General features: G+C 36.7%; 1 protein-coding gene across 1 annotated transcript in view; it reads right to left on the bottom strand.

Annotated features, from left to right (window-relative positions):
* The window catches only part of Pde4b (phosphodiesterase 4B), a 495117-nt gene that overhangs the window by 414439 nt on the left and 62235 nt on the right, over window positions 1-18443 (bottom strand). Inside the window, exon 3 of the mRNA XM_090334674.1 lies at window positions 4779-4894. Within this exon, the coding sequence (XP_090190800.1) occupies window positions 4779-4820 (42 nt within the window). The 5' untranslated portion in view covers window positions 4821-4894. The remainder of the gene's footprint in view (window positions 1-4778; window positions 4895-18443) is intronic.

Consider the following 18443-nt stretch of genomic DNA (forward strand, 5'->3'; position numbering starts at 1 on the left):
CTCTCCCTCTCCTTCTCCTCCTCCCCCTCCCCCTCCCCCTCCCCCCCCTGTCTCTCTCTCTCTTTTTGTCAGTCCTGGGGTTTGAACTCAGCCTGGGAACTGTTCCTAAGCTCTTCACTATCCCTGAGCTCTTCAGCTCAAGGCTACCATCTTACTCTAGAGCCAAGCCCCACTTCCTGTTTTCTAGAGGTTAACTGTAGATAAGTCTCAGGTCCTTTTGTGCCCTGGCTGGCCTTGAACCTTGATTCTCAGATCTCAGCCTCCTGAGTAGCTAAGATTACAGGTGTGAGCTACCACACCCAGCTAGTTTCCTTTTTATCATCTTCATGCTTCTAAATGATAATTTGCTTAGAATTCAGTGTTATTTCCCTTGTATTACAGGAAGACAAAGAGACAACAAGAGGACAGATCTGATGTATCTGGTGCCTAAGTTGTTAAGGTTTTATTCTGTTGTTATGCATATCTTCTCCTTTATGTCATTTTTAATGTGTTCCTAATTCTTTATTTCATATTTTTCTTACATAATGGCTTGTATCAGCTATATGAAAGTAGGGGATTTCATTGTTATATCTCTACACATTATACTCCAATAAATTTCATTCCTTGTACCCATACTCTCTTCTCAGTAAGAAATATTGTCCCCCAAAAGCTTTTCTTGGCTCCTAATTTTTTTTAAATTCTTTCAGTTGCACTTTGAAATATTATGAAATAGAGTGAGATGTATTTCCTAACTGATAGTGTGCTTAGGGTCACAATAAATCTGGACCAGAGACCAGTTTTTCAAACTTCATGAAATCATAGTTTAAAATTATGAGATGCATCAAATGATACTCAGAACTCCCAGCAAGACTAAATGTCATAATGTTCCATGAGACAGTAATCAAATATAATTTCATATTTTTTAAATGTTGTTTTATCACAGTTATTATCAGTTACAAGACCATTTTCCCTGAAGGTAATTCTCCTCTCTCTTTCTAGCTATATTCTCTTCTTTGAAATGTCCTTCCAAGGCTAATGACTAAAAATAAAAAATTATGACTGGGGTGTAGATGTGGATATTTGTCTTTTTGTAATGGTACTGTATATGCACATATAAGTGCATACAAATATGTATAATATAAAGACATGTATACTAAACTAGCATATATAATATGCATATATTTCTATATATCCATGCATATATATGCATATAAGAATTTCTTTTTTATGTTATTTTATTCTTCACTATTGGGATAATGTATAGAGGAGTTACAGTTATATTCACCAGGTAGTAGGTGCATTACTTCTCACACATTGATGCCCCTTCTCAAGTTTTTGCCCCCATTTCCCCCAGTCATCTTCCTTTCCTCCCTTCCTTATCCTATTTATGTAAGAATTTCTATCTCCCTCTTTCTGTCACCTATACACATATCTTTTGATTTTTCTCTCCTACTCTATTCTGTTATTTATACATTAAATCCTCCCCAAAGCTATTGCTTTCTACCTCTGCATCTTATAATCTTTTCAGTCATAATCAACTATTTGTGTTCAGTACTTGATTTCTACTTAATCTACTTCTTACTACTAGAAATTAATTTCCAAATGCAAAGAATTGAATGAATACTGTTCTTATGACATTCGTCATACCAAGTCACCTGTTAAAGGTATTTGCATATTACAAGTATATAAAACAGAAGTCATAGTTCATTCATTAATGCATTTGCATGAGCCCAAACATAGTGTCCCTACACTGTAAAATCCCTTGCGCTCACTGTTCCCTTTGCCAGAAATGCTCTTTCTCCAGATCTTCAACAGGCTCCCTCATCACTGTTCACAGGTCATAGAAAAGATGACCCATTTGTTCTCTGTGAATACCCAACTCTTGCCACACTGTCATTATTGGCGATGTTGACTGAGTACATCTTTCTGTCTACTCTTACCAGAGCTGAGATTCTTTAATAATTTGCCAATATACTTCTGCCCTCATCTATAGACTGTAAGATCCGAATAGACAAAGATTTCATGCTATTTGTTTGTTGTTGAAACTCTAGAACCTAGAACCATATTGATAGAATAGATACAAGTTACATTTAGATGAATATTTAAATCACTAAAGGAAAATTTGCTGAATGAAAGTAAACAAAAATATAATAAAATATCCCTAGCTTAAGGGTGAAAAGTTAATACAAATATGCTATAAAAATATATTGTGGTATGACGCGAAATGAAAGGACCTCCAGGATGTAGAATCAAAAGCCATGTAATAAATGATTGTTGTCCTTAATGTACTATGTTATCTTTCATTTCTTTTGTGGTCCCTTGGTTATCTCATATTGTTACAGTATTTCACCTTATTGTCTGATATAATGTATATATGCGTATTTGGTTATTTGAAATAGGATAGGGAAGGGAGAAAAATAAGATGAGGGGTGAGGGTGGGAGGAGGGAAATGGAGACCAAGACATGAGAAAGGGTATCAATGTATGTGAAGTAATGCACCTTCTATCTGGTGAATATAATGTAACCCTTCTATAAATTATAATTAAAAATATATGAAAAAATATATTGTGTCTTGCAAACAAGACAACAGAATCTTAGAACATATGATGCACACATAGTATTATGAGCTTACATTTATGTTTTGTTTGCTTTTAAGGAGAAAAATAATTTCTAATGTGAAGAAGTTTCCTTGTAGATATCCTAAGTGGAACATGGACATCTAAACATCACATGTGTCTGTTAGTGTCAGAAGTTAGATGATAAAGGAACTTTCATTCTGGTCTCAGTGTAGAGAAAGGAGAGAAAAGAAAAGCAATATTTTCACTGCTGCTGAGAACACAACAGGCTAATTAGGTCTCTTAATACCAAATAGAAATGATAGTGGGCATGGATTGTATTTTGGAAGAATTAAGCAAAATAGCGCATGTAAGTCTTTGTTCCTGACTATTGAAGTCCTAGAACTTCTCACAAGTCCTCTTGGGACCTAAAGGATGCTGGGAAGTAAACCCAAAACAAGCCTGACAAAGGTCAGCTATAGGATAAGGAGAAGGAACCATGCAGTCTAAGGAGAAAGCCTTAAAGGGCAAGGTCTAGACAGTACACTGGACTGAGATTTTCAGTGACTAAAGTTCCACTCATAGGTTAAGTGAAGAGCTCAGGCACGGAAGGAAAATTGAAGCTCTTTATGTCTAAGAAGGTGCACTGCTCACATTGAAAGCAGTAATCTTTGCTCTACATGTCATCATGTGTAATTAGTACTGAAACAAGGCAGATAATGACAACAAAAGACTTAGGAAATGAGTGACTCCTCATCTGGACAATAATAGGAGCTAATACAAAAGACACTTCCAGATGAGGACAGTACCACACACCTCTTCACTCTATAATCATGAAATGATGTGCAAAGTTCCAATTTGACTATGTGCCACATAATTAGAGGCAAAGAATAAGAACAATAAAAAATTCTGAACGATGAGACATTAACACAGACATTAGTTTAGAGAAATTCACGTCTTCCCCAGTGCTCCCATCTGTGAAACTGGAGCTTAATAGTAGGAAGAGCTACTACAGAAAGAAAAAGATATGTCCTCTCCTCTCTACTACCTTTGTGCACATCTGACTCATGACAAACAAGTAGTAGAGGATTACAGAAATAAGACACACAAGTGAGGGAACAGTCAGATGAAAGCAGGAAAATGATGAATATCAACTGAATAAAATCTAAAGCTATGAAGGCAATTGGGTCTATGGACTCCTTCAAATGACATTGATTGGGCTTTTCAAATGTAAAGTAATTACCTAGCCACTCTTGGATCATGTTACAAATAGTGTGATTTGTAAATATGAGCAAGGCCTGACAATCTGCTTTCCCAGTGATCACCCATGCGAGGCTACTATGACACTGTGTAATATCCCATTGCACATTGTGCATTGCCACAGTTAAGAGTCATCAAGCCAGACTCAAAGGAACATAGGCTCAATGGTTTTCCTCATTTGTCATAATCAGTAGAAACCTTGGGCTCTCCTAGCAGAGATTTACAATAGAACAAAATCTAGATACATAAGGCCATATAGTATGATGCTAAATGAAAGGACCTCCAGGATATACAAACAAAAGCCATATAATGAGTGATTGTTGTCCTTAATGTACTATGTTATCTCTCATCTCTTTTGCTGCCCCTTGGTTATCTCATATTGTTACAGTATTTCACCTTGTTATCTAGTATATTGTATATATGCTTATTTGGTTATTGGAAATAGGATAGGGAAGGGGGGAAAACAAGATGAGGGGAGGAGTGGGAAGAGGGAAATGGGGACCAAGACATGGGGACCAATGTATGTGAAATAATGCACCTTCTATCTGGTGAATATAATGTAATACTTCTATTAATTACAATAAAATATATGAAAAAATGATCATACTACAGATAGCTACAGTCTAGTGTTAGCCACACATGGGCAGAATGTGGAAGGAACTCCTCAAAAGATGTTAAACAAAGCAATGTGAACAAACACATTAGCTAAGAATTAGGATGTGACCACAAACTGAAGAGTGCTGGTTTTATGTATAAAAACCACAAAGCTGAAACTCAATGAATCTACAGGATGCAGAAAGGGAATTGTTCCCATTAGATGCCTCACAAAATGCTGGGTCCTGATTGTGTTCAGGTCACTTAGTCATCTAGTTACAGCCTGATAACACTGAGCATCCTTGTCTATCTATGAATGGAATTGCTGAATGACTTCTTTATTGAACTAAGTGCAATAGGAATATGTCAGCTTTACCTTTTACTACTTACATCATCTGCTGTCACTGTCATCACACTCCTGCTTTTCTTCATTATAGAAAGAGGTGGGAAAATCACCTCTTACAGTGGTTGCTGTTCAATGCAGTTTTTCTGACTATTGTTAAGACCTACAGGAGAAAAACACACAGAAAAAGGTATAGTAGCTTTGTATCCTTAGTTAAATCAAATTAGTGGCATACTCTTTATCATTTGAAATGTGAACCTTGCAAGTATTAAAACAAACATCATGATTTACCAAGACAATTGTGTTTGCCATGCCAAGAGGTTCACAAAATATAAAGGTCCAAAGAATTGGTGCCAAGTTATTGATGAAGAATGGAGATTAATAGTGGGGCTTCCACATAATCATTGACCATGGGTCATGAAAATAATAAACATTTATACTTAATCGAACTTCCCCATAAAATACTCTATTGAATCACTTAACATCTGTAATACTTTCCCAATTTTTATTAGCATATATTAACAGCACATGGGATTTCATTGTGATCATTGTATGTATATAATTATGTACAGGTCAAATTTACCCCATCATTCTACCCCACCACCCCATCTCAGAAAAATCTCTACTGGTTTCATTGTTCTATTCTCATACATATACACATATTACTTCAAACATATTCTTCACCCTCCTGCTTATCCTCCCTCTTCTACTGATAACTAATCCAAAACAAATGTATTTGCCAGTCCTCATTCATTTTTAGGACATATTAATTGTACAAAGATTTGGTTGCTCATAAATGCATGCATGACATTTTAATCATATTAAGCCTTTCTGTTGCTGTCTCCCTTTAATCCCACTTGATTATTCAAAATCTTTGAGTGAATTTCTTTATGTCATCTTGAGACATACATGCAGTATATTCAATAGTATTTACCCTACATCCCTCTTCCTTTTCCCTTTATTCCCTCCTTTATCCCTCCAAATATTCCTACAATTGTGATTATGTAATATAAGATGATTTTCAAGCTTTTCTTCCTAATGAGAGAAAGGGGTCAGAAAAAGTATTTGGCTAAGGTGTTAAAACTTATCAAACTCAGAATTAAAATAAATGGCTCATTGATACTGTCAAAATAAAAAGAAAGTAAAAATAAACCAGTAAAAAAGTAACATAAGAGAAAAAACTTACTTCAATTTTTATCTCCAGTTTAAAGCACTCTAAATATGTAATTTTTAATCTCTTACACAGGCAAGTATTCAGCATAAATCACTGCAGCAACCAATATCAACAATGAGTCAGAATCTCCTGGTTTCAATCACAAATCTAGCCATTTTGATGTCAAGATAGTACAATTTTGCTTTATGTGGCTCATTAGAAGAACCTCAACAATATCACTAAACTTCAAGCCATGTTTTGATTTTGCGAACTCCAGAGGAAGAACACTCACTGCTTTATGAAGACACAGGCAACTAAACAGTACCAAATGTAAAAATCCATCCATGTGATAGATGACAAGAGAATATGAAGGACTCTGATAATTTAACCAGAAATATAATAAAGAAATGCCAAGCTGGAGACTGCTAGCCCATATAATATTTTTAGAAGTGTTTGGTATCAAAAGTGTCCTGAATGGTTGCTGAGCACAAGAAGTTTTCTATGGGGCTAAATATTATGGTTCTGGTTCATACGTATAATCCTTGCTACTCAGGAGGCAGAGTTGGGGAGAATGGGAGGTTAGTGGTTGAATGTTAACCCAGGTAACAGAGTTAGCAAAACCTATCTCAACAAAACAAGCTGAATTTGGTGACACAAATCTCTTGTCCTAGATATATGAGAGGCATAGGTCAAAAGACTGCCTCTAAGGCCAGACGTAAGCAAAAACACAAAACTCTTATTTGAAAAGTAACTGACCAATAAATAAATGAATGAATGAATAGGCTAGAGCTGTTTCAAGTGTTAATGCACTTTCCTAGCAAATAAAAAATGATACCAAAGCCTACAAATTTTTTTGCCAGTCCTGGGCTTGAGCTCAGGGCCTGAGCACTGCCCTTGGACTACCACTTGAGCCTCAGCACCATTTCTGGCTTTTTTTCTATGTATATGGAATCGAACCCGGGTCTTCGTGCATGCTAGGCAAGCACTCTACCACGAGGCCAAACTCCTGGCCCCGAGCCTGAAAATTTTTAAAGTCCTATATGTTCTTGTACTGGAAATGTAAACTCTTTAATATACAGATTCAAAACATCTGCTTCTCTACTATGAAGAAACAGATACGTGATAGATAGATAGATAGATAGATAGATAGATAGATAGATAGATAGATAGATAGATAATAAAGTGATAGAGAGATAGGATAAATAGATAGAGTGATAGAATTGCAGCAATGTAATACGTGAATAGGAATACTAAGTAGTGGCATTGTACCATCCATCACCCAGGAAACCAGGATTGAATTTCTAACACATAATTTGCCTGTATTATGCAGAAAAGTGCAGTGAACCTGACAAACTAGTTAACTGAGTGGGAAAGTGAGAACTCTGCCTTTGCCTTTAGAGAGAGCCCCATAAACTCGTCAGGCATCTGATTCAATGTGAAAATAAAAAGCATTCCCTCAGCATATACTGGGGAATGAGTACAAATGCTATGCTCCTCTCATGCTAACCAGACAGCAGCAAATGAAACTTTAAAGCACTCACTATGAATGTGTTTGAATTCAAGCAAAAGTAGAAATGCAACATATAATTCTTTCCAGTATAATTCAATTTTGTGTCCTATTAGGCTGATCAGGAAAAAAAATCATATTCCTAAGAGTTTTTTTAAGTAAATATCAGTCAAGTGTAGTAGGTCATGTCTTAATTACTTGGGAGTAAAAAGTAAAAAGACAGGCTGGGCTGGGAGTTTGTCCTAGTGGTAGAGTGCTTGCCTAGCATTCACAAGGACCTGGGTTTTATTCCTCAGTACCACATGCATAGAAAAAAAAGCCAGAGGGCCGGGAGTTTGGCCTAGTGGTTAAAGTGCCTGCCTAGCATGCATGAAGACCCGGGTTAGATTCCTCGGTACCACATACATAGAAAAAAGCCGGAAGTGGTGCTGAGGCTCAAGTGGTAGAGTGCTAGCCTTGAGAAAATCCAAGGACAGTGCTCAAGCCCTGAGCCCAAGCCCAGGACTGGCAAAAAAAAAAAAAAGAAAAGAAAAAAAAGCCAGAAATGTTGCTGTGACTCAAGTGGTAGAGCTTTAGCCTTGAGAAAGCCCAAGGACAATGCTCAGGCCCTGAGTTCAATCCCCAGAACTGGCAAAAAAAAAAACCAAAAAACTCAGGAAAATCATGTTCTGAGGTTGCTATGGCAATAGTTGGAGTTTCAGAAAACAAATTAAAGCAAAACAAGAATTAAGGCTGGGAGTGTGGCCTAGTCATAGAGTGCTTGCCTAGCATGCAGGAAACCTTGGGTTCGATTCCTTGGTGCCACATACACAGAAAAAGCCAGAAGCGGTGCTGTGGTTCAAGTGGTAAAGTGTTAGCTTTAAACAAAAGAAGCTCAAAGGATAGTGCCAAGGCTCTTAGTTCAAGTTCCAGGACTGGCGAGGGAGAGACAGACAGCGAGAGAGAGAGAGAGAGAGAGAGAGAGAGAGAGAGAGAGAGAGAGAGAGAGAGAGGGAGGGAGGGAGGGAGGGAGGGAGGGAGGGAGGGAGGGAGGGAGGGAGGGAGAGAGAGAGAGAGAGAGAGAGAGAGAGAGAGAGAGAGAGAGAGAGAGAGAGAGAGAGAGAGAGGAAAACTGAATGGTACAATTCATATTTGTTTCTAAATACAGAATATACAGGCCTATTTACTATTAAAGAAAGTATGCAAAATGAGAACAGTGGAACTTTCATAAGGGCTATACAAGGATTTATATGAAATCATGAATATAATTTCCATACAGATAATATAGAAGAATAGAAAGGAAGATACATAATACGGAAAGTTATGATCAGCAAAACATTACGAGGTAATGTCAGTAGATCTTTCTGACAAGCAAGAATGCTTTTATGAGGTCATGGTTATAGAAATAAATATCCTGGTTTATGATTCTTTCAGTGTCAGAGTTTACTGGACAAACTCACATGTCTTCAGCCAGAAATTTATCCTGAGTAGGAAAAGCCAAATTGCAAGATACAGGCAGTCTTCCAAATGTTGTACAATAAAATGTATCACTTTTATAGTCTGTATTAGAAAAAGCCAACATCCATTTTAAGTCAAGAACAAAGAGAGTAGAAAGGACAGACTGTTTTCTGGTCGGTCTTTACTGCTTCTCCTGAGGTACACTCTTCCACTGTCTCAATTATACTGTGTGTCCTCCTGGGATGCTGATATACAGGTATTGTGTCCATGGTTCCAAGACTCTGACTGGCCTCAGCCAATAAGAGAAAATCAGGAGAATGGAAAACAAAGAAGAAAGAGAAGTACCTCTCAATTCCATGGAGTAACAGCAGCCAAATTCCTGTGTTCTAGAATGCAGTTTTTGCAAACTTTCTTCTTTAAGAGTAAATGTAACTAGTAGCCACTTCTCACTGTTGCTTCATTGGGGACAGATGGTGCATTGGTCATTTTGTGGCCAGTCTCCACCCTGCCCATACCATCTATAAAGGATATTTCCATTCATCTCTTCGGGATTGCCATCTGTTTCCCGCTAGGGCCCAAAAGACAGAAATTTACTCACTCCCAAATCTTTACAGATCTAGAAGGCAATTTAAAATGCCTTTACTCAGTGCCTAGCATACTGACTGCCACAAGTATTGTATCCATAAATAATTCTTCAAATTCAAAAAAAGATTAATAGAGGGAGAAGTTATGAACAAAATAGACTATATGCATGTAAACTACATGCATTATCAAGTCAAAATCACATACCCTGGACAATTTAATGTCTGTTAATAATAAACAATCTAGTGGGTACAGTAGAAATTGCCTGACTGTACCTTAAAGATGTGAAGTTCTTTTGTGTTTTTTTCTATTCACAATTCAGTTACAGTTGTCCTGTCTAGCTTAACAGGAAATGCCCTACTCATCAAATTTTCAGATGTGGAAAAGCCCGACTTTAACAAAGGAAACTAAAAATTGACAAATCTATATCAACCCTGTAATTTTGTGGAAATTTGTCAACACTAGTCCAGTGGGTCTTGACCCCTTTAAATACCTGTTTAAATCCTAATTTAAGAAACTGAGGATGTTCTAGTTTGAGCCAGCATTTAAAGTAGTTTGAATTAAGGGAAGAAATAATGACAACCAAGGAATCTAAAAATCCATCTCTACTCAGAGTCCTCCTAGGTGAAACTATTAAGTTCTATCACTTTGTTTCCCTCAATGATCAAGATGATAAAACTAGATTATAATTATTATGAACTCCTTGGGTCCAGGGAAATTCCAACAAACTAATAGAAATAAATAAAAAGCAAACCTCAAGACTCAAGAATCAAATAAACATTTCCAAATTTCAACACATATATTATTAAATTCTCCCTTTGAGATCACATCTATGAGTCTCATTATGCTTGCAGGAACTCAGAACAACCGCATTTGATTACTGCTATTCTCATATCAGAATAACAATGGGGGTAAACAGGATAGACGAATGTGCTTCATTCCAAAAATTGTTTGAGTATGCCAATTCAAGTAAAGAAGAGAAAACAAAGCTGAGAAAAATCTATAAGCTATAGGAAAAGTCATATTCCAAGAAAAACAGTTTAAGATTGCAATAGAATACATGCAACACTTTTAAGTGTAAGCATTTTTTGGAACAAAAACCCAGCTTGTTTAACAAAATAATAAGCATCAAAGAATTTTGATATAGAAATCGAAACATGCTAGACAATAATATAAACTTAAATCATTAGCTTGGGCTAAGAAAATGATACATAGCAAAGATAATGACAATCTTTTAATAGTTGTCAGAAAGCAGAGTAGTGGCATTAAATGCCACTCTGGGTAAAACGTTATCTCCAGACAACCTCTTAGAAGTGTATTCTACTATAAAATCTGGTCTTGTGAATTACTAATAGAGTACAAACTTGAAATCTAAATCCGTGTATATCTACCTATGTATTTTAGCATAGAATTTATTGGATGGTTGCTAATTTCCAACAATAACACAACAGAGAGTAAGTGACAGATTAATCCCACATTTTTCCCTGTGTAAATTGCACTTTAATACATTTTTAGTGGATTTCTCTGCAGTAAATACTAAGTGGGATAGTTTCAAGGAACTGAATTTTCTTCAGTTACTAGAAAAAAATAACTAATACATTAATTAATTAATCCCCATGTGCATTATCGGATCATATCATGATATATATTATTTTCTTTTTCAGTCATTTGTGGTTCCATTTTACATATGAAGGAGAGAAAAAAATCAGTCATTTTGTGTTAGCTTTCCATCCCTGTGACAGAATACCCAAGCTTTACAACTTACAAAGAGGAAAGATTTATGTCAGGTCATAGATTTTTCAACTCATGATCACTTAACCAAATTGCTTTGGGCCTGTTGATACACAGTACTCAGTGTGAGGAGCACGTTTTATGAGTATCTATGCACCTCATAGTGGATAGGAAGCAAGGAGAGAACAGAAGGGCCCCACATTCCATTACCCCCTTCAAGAACATACCCTCACTGATCTAACCCTCTATGCAGAGGGTTCCATCTTGTAAAAGTTCTACCATCACCAAAGAGTAACTTGAACTTGAGACCAGGTCTTCAACATGCAAGCCTTTGAGGGGTATTTCAGGTCCAAATTATAACATCTCTATTCAAATCAATAATAGATTAATAATTCTCAAGCTTTTTCAACATCTGAGAGTTTATGGATGTTACACAAACAAATGAAAGGAATCACAAAGCTCTAACATATTCAATTCAATACACTTCATACGCAGCAGATAAGTAACTGTGTTGAAATTTAGATCTTTTTTTCATGATTGTTTTAATTTTTTATTTTCTGTATTTGTACAACGGATTTCAATTAAACATGTCAGTTCATGAGTATAGTGCATCTTGATCAAGATCAATTTTCGCATCATTTTCCAACATCTTTCCTAACCGCACCTTTATGAGTCCTATATGTTCTATTAAATTTAGATCTTCTAATGCCACTTTCAGAGCTGTTTGAAAAGCTTATAATCCTACAATAACTGCTCTTACATCCCAATTAATCTTACCAACTTTGAATGGAAATGTAAAAAAAAATAAATTACATTCATGGCCTCAATGCCCCATTTTAACACATGAATACTATCCACTCCTTTTTCTTATTTTCTCAACAAAAAGAGATTGAGTACCCAACAAGTGGCTGAGGCTTGCTAGATATGGTAAGTAATATAATGACAAATATGGCATAGTCCTTGACCTTAAAAAGCCCACTGTCTACTTTTAGAAGGGACTAATCACTGTTTATTCACTCTGTAACACTTAATGTGTCCTTGGCATGAGTCTGGCTCACAGTTCAGCATGAGAAGGGATATGACAGGAATAGACAATAGGTTCATTAAACGGATAGATGAATAGACAGAAATGGTTTTTTTTTTCAGACAAAATGTTCAAGGACAGTTTGGTTGAGAAAGCTACAATCCTTTTATATACACTGTAGCTAAAGAACAAAGAAAGAAGTCACACCATCCAGCCCCCTGTTTATTTCATAGAGTGCTCTTTAGCAATTCCTTATATTCCTCATCTTCTTTGCATTCATAACGATTTCCTGTCATTTCATGTGTAATGCAAACCCTCTATTATGATGACTAATACACGTTCCTGCAGACCTGGGCCCTGTCTATCTTTGCAGCTTCAATTTCCTGTCCTGGTTCCCTCTGGCTTTCCAAACCTATCTCTTTAATTCACTTATCGTAGTCAAACTGGATTTAGAGTATATGCAGCATACATTACTTACCTAAAACCTTTTGTTCACTGAAATGCATTTTTCAATTTTGCCTGGCTAATCCTATTTTCTCTTTTCCAATTAGAAGACATTAATAACATGAGAGAGATTCCTGATGACCATGCTTCGAGGAAGCTTATCCCACCTTTTGATTTTCATTCCTCTCTTTCTCTACCCCACTTCTTGCAAATCACATCTGCTATGTTTCCTCATGCTGTTTTCATATGTACAAATACATACATGATTATACATGCACATATATAGATATGCATGTGCATACACATGCAGAGATACACATATGTATGATCTACGCACATGTGTGGATGTACATATAGGAAGCCTACAGAGCTTAAGAAACCAGTCACTATCCTCTACTTCTTCTTTGAAGCAGATGAAGCAGCATTCACCAGAGAACAAGCAGCAAATGTGGGCCAAGATACAAATAATAACTGGGAATCAAAATGAGATTTCAGAAGGAAGAAACCAGATTTTTTTTAATGACAAAACAAAAAGACAGATGGCTCTGCTGTTTTCACTCATAGAAATTAGCACTAAATTAGAAAAGTTAGGGTTATATGTACAAGGTTTTGTTCTCTAAGTACAGCTTCAAAAATAATAGTGGTGCATGCCTGCGATCCTAGCTTACTCAGAGTCTGAGATCTGAAGATTAAGGCTTGAAGCCAGCATCACAAATACATCTGAGGACTCTTAACTCCAGTTAACCGGCAGAAAGTCAGAAGCAGAAGCATGGCTCAAGTGGCTCAGCACCAGCCACAAGCAAAAACCTAAAATTATTAAGTCAGTATAGAGAAAAGTCATATATCAGTGTGGAATCCAATGGGTGGGGAATCGTGTTTTTCTATCAAAGGCCATTTGGATATTTATAAAAATCGTTTGCAGGCCACATATAATTACCAACACAGGAAGATAGCATGGGGCAGATTACAAGAACCTTATGAGGAACATATGTGTGCGTCCCATCATGTAGCAGGCAGATTTTGTGGCTACCAGGATTGACGTTCCCCATTCCTGATGCTGTTCAACCATACTAAAGGGGCATATTAAACCAATTGGACTGATCAAATCTTTTTATGCTCAAAGGCCCTAGACACATGTTGTCAATTTAAATTTTCTCTTTCTCTCTCTGTCTTTTTTTTTTTGCCAGTCCAGAGGCTTGAACTCAGAGCCAAAGCACTGTCCTTGGGCTTTCTCAAGGCTAGAGCCCTACCACTTGGGTCACAGCACCACTTCTGGCTTTTCCACCATGTGGTACCCAGAAATTGAACCCAGGTCTTCATGCATGCTAGGTGAGCATGCTACCACCAGGCATGTTCCCGGCCCTAAATTTTCTCTTTCTTGAGAGGAGAACAAACAATAAAATTGATTATTGTGTTGAGTAAGCAAACAAAAACATACACAATTTCCCTCTTCCTTTCACTGAAACATGAATATCACACTAATACAAACTCCTCTAAGGAAAAGCATATTAGGAGTCTTCCCTATGTATCAGATGAATTAATTGCATATTTACTACTTTAGCTAAATTAATTAAATATCAATTCTGATAATGATTACTGCATACTTAAAACCTGATAATTCTAGGCCAACATTCTATTCTAGTCATACTTAAAAATAATCATGGGATCCAGAGCCATGTGGACATACAATCTTAATCTCAAAAGTAGCAACTAATGTAGTAACAATAGACTGATATGTAATACTGTTTTGATAGGACATAAAGAAATATACAAAATTGTAATGAATGCTCTTTAAGTATCTTTGTACTCAAAATTATCAGTTCCATGTTTTTAAGAAGAAAAATTATGACTTCACTCATAAATTTGACAGGCATCTAATGCACTTGATACTTTGAAAATGCAGAGAAAATAAAAGCAAATTTTCAGAGACAAGAGGCTCCACAGCCACAGTGTCAGTTTTTATTGATTTACATTCTAGAATTCTGCATAGAATTTTACTTGACAAGAGTTCCTGCTGCTTAAAACAAAACTTGAAAATCATCACAATGTTGCCAAAAACACATGCTGATAAAATGTCAGAGGGGATATCCAAGCTCTATTTGAAAATATCATGTGTGACTTTGACCATAAATTATTTCTCTAAAGGTCAGAACTGTAACAGTTAATTTGTTATTCACTTAGTTAAGCTACAACTAGTTCTTCTATAATTCCAGAGACAGCAGAGCAAGAAACATAAACATTCACATTTTATTTGGTACACGATTCTGGTTGACTTAAGCAATGCTCGTCTAAAGTAGTGATTAATCCAGGCAGCCTGTATTAAGTCATGTGCATTTAAAAATGCATTCTATTGTGAGTAGCGGGCTCCCATTTGAAGGTACTTAGAAGCAAACAACAACAAAAGAAATTCAGTTCTGATCTGCATTTTTCCGCCACTATACTTCCAAGTACTACATTTTATCAAACCTGTTTCCCCACCAGTAAAACTAATAAAGAAATTATGGAGGATATTGGATATACCTGCTCTATTATCTATACTTTTGCTACACTTTAAAAGACAGGGAAGCAAACTCTGAGGGACTATTATTATGAAAGTTTGTCATTCACCATGGCACAAATTGATGAAACTAAAACAAGATGTGCACAGATGAGATTTAAGAGCAGCTTTACTTCAGACAAGCATATTTAAAGGGATTATCAGATTCCCAAAGTCTGACATCATAGGTCATCTGAGCAGTTTTCAACTTTATTAATGATGTGTAGAACAAATGCTTGACCTCTAAATGACATTGAATTTACTTTCTGCAATGAGAACTAAAGCCAGCCAGGGCACTAAAGTCCGTGAGACTCTTATCTCCAATTAACCACCAGAAAATTGGAAGTGTCACTGTGGCTCAAGTAGTAGAGTGATAGCCTTGAACTGAAGAGCTCAGGGACAGTGCCCATGCCCAGGCCCAGAGTGCCAGCCCCATGACTGACCAAAAAAAAAAAAAAAAGAATAAACTGTGGGAGTAGAGGTCAGCTGTTGAGTGGTGGTCTCTCTTTATAAAAGAGGATATTTGTATATGTAGATTTGTTCTTCATTTTAATTGCTTAAGAATAGATCTTATGGAAGTGCTCCTTATTTTGAGTAGTATAATGACACATAATGGCCTGCTACAGTGGTATGCTATCTTTCTCAAGAATTGTTTTGTTTTACAGTGTCATCATCAGCACTGCATAAGTACATCTTTGCCACCACAATTTCATCAATACTGTAGGCTAGTTAGATTTTTAAATACTTGCCAATGTAACAGGCAAAAATTATTTAAGTTGTTATTAGCGTTTGCAGATCATTTCTCAAAAACACAGACTGACATAGAAGTGTAAGATCACAGAGGAACCCAGGTACTTTCTTACCCTTGTAAAGTTTCACGCCTGATATAGACCCTATCGGTAATGGTAGGTTCCATGAAGATAGACTTTACAATAACTAACCAGCACACATACTTTTAAGAAATGGTAATTCAGACACTGAGACTAGCACTTTAATTGGACAGCAGCATTCTTAGGATCTAAATATATAGACATGAGCACAGGGCAACTGGTATGGCAGGCAGAAGGTTCAAAGCTTTGTTGCTTTACAAACAATTGTCTCAAATAATCTTAGGGCTGTTCTGTGGTGAGTTGGGGTGTTAATTCTCTTCATAATTTTGCATTGCCCCTAAGACGTTCACAGGGCTTCATCAAGGGCATTTGACTGAGGACAATTTCTAACAGCTGAAAGACCTGTGTGACATAATATAGCATCCTAGACGAAGAAAGATATTCAAAGGATATAATTGATTCTAACAGCACCAAATGAAGGTTTATGTTTCTGAAAAAGAGACACTGATCATTTTAATGCACAATGTTTTAGTTCATTCTGTTAAGATCAATTGTATTAAATAACAAAGAAATATTTGCAATTAAAAGAAGAACTGATGCTCTGGATTTACTTATTTTTATTTAGAAAACCTTGACTAGAAACTTCAGTCAGGTAACTATTGCACTATTCAGGGTAGAGATGGAGGCTTACGTTTTGTAGTAAATCTCTTCATCTGTGTTATTGTTTAAATCCTGAATAGCTCATCCCATCTCCAACCCATCTTAGTAAAACTATTTTAGTAATCAAAGAGAAAAAGTACTTATTCTATTGATGAAATCAAAAGATTTCTTTTTTATTTTTTATATATTTTTATTGTAATTAATAGAAGGGTTACATTATATTTGCCAGATAGAAGGTGCATTAATTCACGTACATTGATACCCTTTCTCATGTCTTGGTCCCCATTTCCCTCCCCCCCACCCCCACCCCTCATCTTGTTTTCCCCCATTCCCTATCCAATTTCTTTTTTTAAAAAATATTTTTTATTGTATTTAATAAAAGGGTTACATGATATTTGCCAGATAGAAGGTGCATTAATTCACATACATTGATACCCTTCCACATGTCTTGGTCCCCATTACCCTTCCCCCCACCCCCCCTCTTGGTTTTCCCCCCTTCCCTGTCCAATTTCAAGTAACCAAATACAAATGTATCCAATATATCAGATAACAAAGTGAGATATTGTGACAATATGAGATAACAAAGGAACAGCAAAAGAGATGAGAGATAACATAGCACCTTAAGGACAGCAATCATTCATTATATGGCTTTTGTTTCAATATCCTAGAGGTCCATTCAATTAGCTTCATACTATATGGCCTTATGTATCAAGTTTTTGCTCTATTGCAAATCTTTGCTATTAGAGCCCAAGGTTTCTACTGGTTATGACGAATGAGGGAAACCATTGAGCCTAAGTTCCTTTGAGTCTGGCTTACTTCGCTTAAAAGATTTCTTTTATGTTAAAATTTTAATTACTTGAGCAGGGAGTGGTGGCTCACTCAGGTAATCCTAGCCACTCAGGAGGCGGAGATTTGATGATCTCAATACAAAGCCAGCCCGGGACTGTGGGACTCTTATCTCCAATTAACCATTAGAAAACTAGAAGTGACTGTGGATCAAGGGGTAAGGCAGCCTTGAGCTGAAAAGCTCGGGGGTAGGGCCCGGGCCCAGAGTTCAAGCCCCACCACCAATTTTAAAAAATCTTAAATTACTTTAAATTCTCAGTTATCTAAAATATTTTTTTGCCAGTCCTGGGCTTGAGCTCAGGGCCAGAGCAATGTCCTTGGACTTTCTCAAGGCTAGAGCTCTACCACTTGAGCCTCAGCACCACTTCCGGCTTTTTTTTCTATATATGTGGGACCAAGGAATCGAACCCCGGGCCTTCATGCATGCTAGGCAAGCACTCTACCATTAGGCCAAACTCCCAGCCCCCTCTAATATTTTTTAATAATACCATTTGTGTATTTGAACAGTGTCATTAAGAAACATGTATTTAGATCTTTATAGATGGGTGCAGTGGCTCACACCTGTAATCCTAGCTACTCAGGAGGCTGAGATCTGAGGATCACAGTTCAAAGCCAGCCTGGGCAATTGTTTTTTAGAACACTCCTGTCAGTGCACCCTAACTCACATAGTTCAGAATTTGGTGCCTGGATCTTGAGAACATTGACCCTAAATCTTCCCATTCATCTTCTATTTCTGCCATCTACCCAGGTTGTAGTTCACCTGTTCAAACTTACTACTCATGTCATCAGTCTCCCATTTAAGGATATATGTACCCCACAAACACAGCTTTAAGGCAGAAATCCCTTTCTTCTGCACACTCCTGAGAAGTGCTTCCTTTCCTACTTGTCATTGTATCTCACTTGTCTTTGTCACCTATCTGGAGCCCAGTGTTTTCCACCTGGAATTTCCACACAACCATCCT

The sequence above is a fragment of the Megascapheus bottae genome, chromosome 6 (genome assembly GCF_031878675.1).
Source record: "Megascapheus bottae isolate mThoBot1 chromosome 6, mThoBot2.hap1, whole genome shotgun sequence".
Taxonomy (NCBI): Eukaryota; Metazoa; Chordata; class Mammalia; order Rodentia; family Geomyidae; genus Megascapheus; species Megascapheus bottae.